At 44.3% G+C, this 4274-nt stretch overlaps 1 protein-coding gene across 1 annotated transcript; it reads left to right on the top strand.

Annotated features, from left to right (window-relative positions):
- On the top strand, nt 1–4274 carry nrarpa (NOTCH regulated ankyrin repeat protein a). The gene is made up of 2 exons (XM_026339751.1): nt 1–1104; nt 1321–4274. The coding sequence occupies exon 2, from the start codon at nt 1814–1816 to the stop codon at nt 2150–2152; it is 339 nt and encodes a 112-aa protein (XP_026195536.1). The 5' UTR covers nt 1–1104; nt 1321–1813; the 3' UTR covers nt 2153–4274.

Here is a 4274-nt window from a genome sequence, read left to right as displayed (position 1 = left end):
GATTTAAACAGCCAGCTATAATCTCCTCCTCCGAGGTGTTTTTACATGACGCGTTTGAAGTTTTTATTTTACCATTTGCTGCAGACTTTTGCTGTCCCGAGACAACACGCAGGCTCTCTCTGTGGTTTCGGATATTTAGCTGTGAAAAGATGCGTTCACACTTGAACCACGGTTCAAAAAGACTGTTAGAATACCTCCCCGGAGCACCCGCCCTTTGAAAAACAAGTGTTTGTGTCACTTGAAATGCACATGGATGTTCAACAGGCACTGTTTTCTTTTAACTTTACTTCTTAGCTGTGCTCAAACGAACTGAGGTGTTCACTGACAGTCAGTCCGCTGTCACTGTGCAGAGGACAATTGGTTTATGAAAGAAGACGCTGTTGATGAGTCCAAATCCTCTTATGCTTTGAATAGACACCTTTAGAGGCTGACCAGGTTTGACAGTGTAAAGTTCACAGCACAGTGGTGAGATTCACCTGTTGTCAATTCATAGTGCGTTAGTAAAATGTGACATGTTTATGATGCGTAAAATGTGTGTTATCTCAAAATAACATTTGTCGAATGAAGCTTCTGTTTGATTTTGTTTTGCAGTTGAAGCTCTTGAATATTTACAACCCTGTCAATGAGATTTGATTTGACTTTTTGTCTCAGGTTCCTGTTGATGGTGGTAGTGGATTGTCCCTCTTTCTCAGCACTTTACAGCTCTGGCTGCACCAAGCCGCTGGCTTTCAGTGAGCTTCCTGGGGTCTGCTGCAGGAGATCGGATTTAGAGCTCACCATAATATTGCTGCGGGCGACTTGTTTAAAAATTCTGTAGCAACCTTTGCTCCCCCTTCGGCAGACCACGCCCTCCCTGTAGATTCACAGGGCTCGGGTCCCTCCTCCTCACCGAGCCGGCAGCCTATAACCTCCCTGGGTTTCCGCCCATTCCTCCACAGTTGATTCTTTGGGAAGGTATTGTCATGCAAATAAAGGACGCGTAAAATATTCCCCCAGAGCGCAGCGCAGGGCAGAGACTCGCACGGACTGCACGGAGGACACAAACCGAGCCACGCGGTGGATTTCTATCGTTTTCGTCGCTACGGACCCGTCCATCTGTCAAAGGTAAGTCACAAATGTGCAGCGGATTACATTTCCAGACATGTTTAGTGGCAAAAACCAAGCCGTGTGTTCGTGCGTAAACGTGTGCGCACGGGGGTCTGCTCTCTCACGCTTGGATGTGGAGGAATGTAGGGTCTCTCTCAAAGTCTGCTGGTGAGAAATCGGAATTCATTCGGACTTCTCTTGTCCTTTTTTTTTTTTTTTTTTTGTCTTTCCCAGACGCCCTGGGCACATGAGCAGCGGCATATAGCCAGGAAACAGGCCGGGCCGTTCAAGGGAAACCTGTGGGAACCCAGCACACGAGGAGGCTGCGCTTTGGAGATAGTGGTCATACTTCCAATTCCCCCAAGCGAAGTCGGAGGTGTCTCTCTTCTCCATCCCCTGCTATAGGCTACCTGCTGCTACAGAGGGGCTGCTTCATCTAGAGACCCCTGGATCGCTCGAGAGTACTCTTTCATGTTTTAGGGATTTTAGGATATCTTAAATATAAACATTTTTGCACACCAAGTGTGTTATTTCCTCTCTTGTCCTTTTTGGGATATATACAGTGATTTTTTTTTTTTCTGTTAGTACTTTAAAGTGCCATAACTGGTTATAATCCAGCGTAATTGTGGCACCAGACCAGAGACGCTCAACAGGGAGAAGACGATTACTATCAGCTTTAGAGTCCAGGCAGGATTACTGGTTTCCCACCCTCCAGCGAGCTGCAACCATGAGCCAGGCGGATGTGTCGACTTGCTCCGCGCCGCAGAGGGTTTTTCAGGAGGCGGTGAAGAAGGGCAACACCAAGGAGCTGCACTCATTACTGCAGAATATGACAAACTGCGAGTTCAACGTCAACTCCTTCGGGCCAGAGGGACAGACGGCCCTCCACCAGTCCGTCATTGACGGAAACTTGGAGCTGGTAAAACTGCTGGTGAAGTTTGGTGCAGATATCCGGCTGGCCAACAGGGAAGGGTGGAGCGCTTTACACATCGCTGCCTTCGGGGGCCACCAAGACATTGTGCTATACCTCATCACCAAGGCCAAGTACTCCTCTGGCGCCCGGTGATCTGTCTCTGCTGTCAGGTAAAAATAGAAAAATACAATTACAGAGCAACTATAACAGATGGAAGATAAAACTGCAACACACGGGAAAGCCAGGCTCAAAACAAAAACAACAACAACAACAACAACAAAAACTGCCATTATCTACATAGGCCTAGTTGTGCCAAATTATATTTAAAAAAAAAAAAAAAAAAAGGAAATACAAAATAGGCCTGCACGATAATCTCCCCTCTCTGTAAAACCAAACCGGGTCCAGTCTGCACTCCAGAGGGAAGCACGACATGGTTCACACACGGCGCTTCAACACGACTCTTTAACAAAAAGAAAACGCCTTCTCGGTGAGTTTGTTGGTACTAAAGCTTTTCTCTTGAATGTGTATATTAGATCGTGTCGTCCACTAAAGAAGAAGCCGGAGTCTGTGTATCCCATGTGTGTGTCTTGGACTCCAGAGTGCAGAGATGGACGAGTCTCTTTTATTATTTAGTTTTATTTCCTTTCTGTTCCCACCCTCAGTACAGTTGAGTAGTTGTAGTTGAGTTGTCGGGGGCTCAGATCAGACCTGTTGCTCCTCATTGTTCACTTGTTAAAACCCCTTTAAGTTATTTTCTATGAAACATGGCACTTGATGCTCCATGGCTGCATGCTCGAATATCTGAAAGGGAAGACGCATGAACAAGAGAAGAAGGGTTGCCCTCTGTTGGCTGCCAGAGGTCTATTTTCTTTAATAAATAAACTCACTGATTGATTTGAATTTGTTTTTTTGTAACTCAAAGAGCGGCATTATGGCTATCCAACACGCTTTCCAGATGTGTAATCATTATGTAACAACAATTGAACTTCATCAATGTTGTGAAGTACTGTACACAATAGCTTTACTTTGTTTCTGTTTATTTTTATTTTTGTTTTTTTTTTATAAAAAAAAAAAAAGAAGAGAGAGAGAGAGACAGTAGCTGAATTCGCTCTACCTACTGCGAGCAGATCTTGCCATGCTGGTGTCCAACTTTTTCAGGCCAGTGCGACCACTTGGTCACTGTGTTACTAAAAAAAAAAATTAAAATAAAACCGCTGCTTTCGCTTTGTATCAAAAGGAAAAAGAAAGAAAGATAAAAAAAAAAAAAAAAAAGTCGCATTTGGAATTCACTTTATAATCTCCTTTCAGTATTTTATTAACATCCTAGTCATCACTGTGAAAGCAGGCTGGGCTTTTGTTATTTATGAAGGTACATTGAGAAGATGCATTTTGAACATGTTGTGGTTCTTCTTTAAAAAACAAAAAACAAATCTAGTGTAAGAATGTCTAGGGTGACTCAAGCTGCTTCAGACTCGTAGTATAAACTGTCCCGTGTGGAGGTAGACCTGCCACTCTCCCCACCACCACCACCACCACCACCTACACACCCATCCACCCCTGTCAAAGCCCGTTGGCCCTCAAGAGGACTTTCTCCCCCTCCCATTAAAAAAAAAAGAAAAGAAAAAAGGACTTTGTTTGGTTGCCTTTTGCCAGCTACCTCGACTATAAAGTATTCTCAAGTTGTTCAGCTCTCTCACCACTCTGCCACGTTGTTTGGAGTCTGAAGAGATTCACAGTTGTCTCATCATCCGCATGCCAGTATGTTTTATTCTCTCCTCTTCTCTCTCTGTCTCTGTCTCTGTCTGTCTTTTCATTTCAGTGTAGCATAACAGACATCTTGACTTCAGTAGTGCAGAAGATGCAATGAACTCATCCCTGCATCCTCAGTCGGGACAGTTTATTTTACACTAAACCAAACCAATTCTGACAACCATAGCATCATTGGTGTCTCTGTCTCTCTGTCTGTCTCTCATACACACTGCCACTGTTTTCCCTATGAACCTCCACTTTGCTCTCTGTCTCTCTTTTCATCAGCCTGTATGGTCGTTTTTGTTTTCTCTATATATTTGTTTCGGTCATACACAAATGGAATTGTATCGCATGACTTATAAATGCAGGGACTTTTATTGCACAAAAAGCGGAGCCTTCTGCGCCCCCAGTGTTCACGCTGGGTAACTGCAGGAGCCAAGGCTTTGAAATAGTTACTACTACTGAGCAGGACCCTAATACTGTTGGACGATGAAGACACATGACTATTGCAGGATGTCATAGAAAA

The sequence above is a fragment of the Anabas testudineus genome, chromosome 22 (genome assembly GCF_900324465.2).
Source record: "Anabas testudineus chromosome 22, fAnaTes1.2, whole genome shotgun sequence".
Classification (NCBI taxonomy): domain Eukaryota; kingdom Metazoa; phylum Chordata; class Actinopteri; order Anabantiformes; family Anabantidae; genus Anabas; species Anabas testudineus.
Note: the sequence above shows the minus strand (reverse complement) of the source record. Positions and strands in the feature narration are given on the sequence as shown.

Excerpts from the sequence above, each read along its gene's own strand:
- nrarpa (XM_026339751.1), top strand. The coding sequence starts at position 1,814 with ATGAGCCAGGCGGATGTGTCGACTTGCTCCGCGCCGCAGAGGGTTTTT.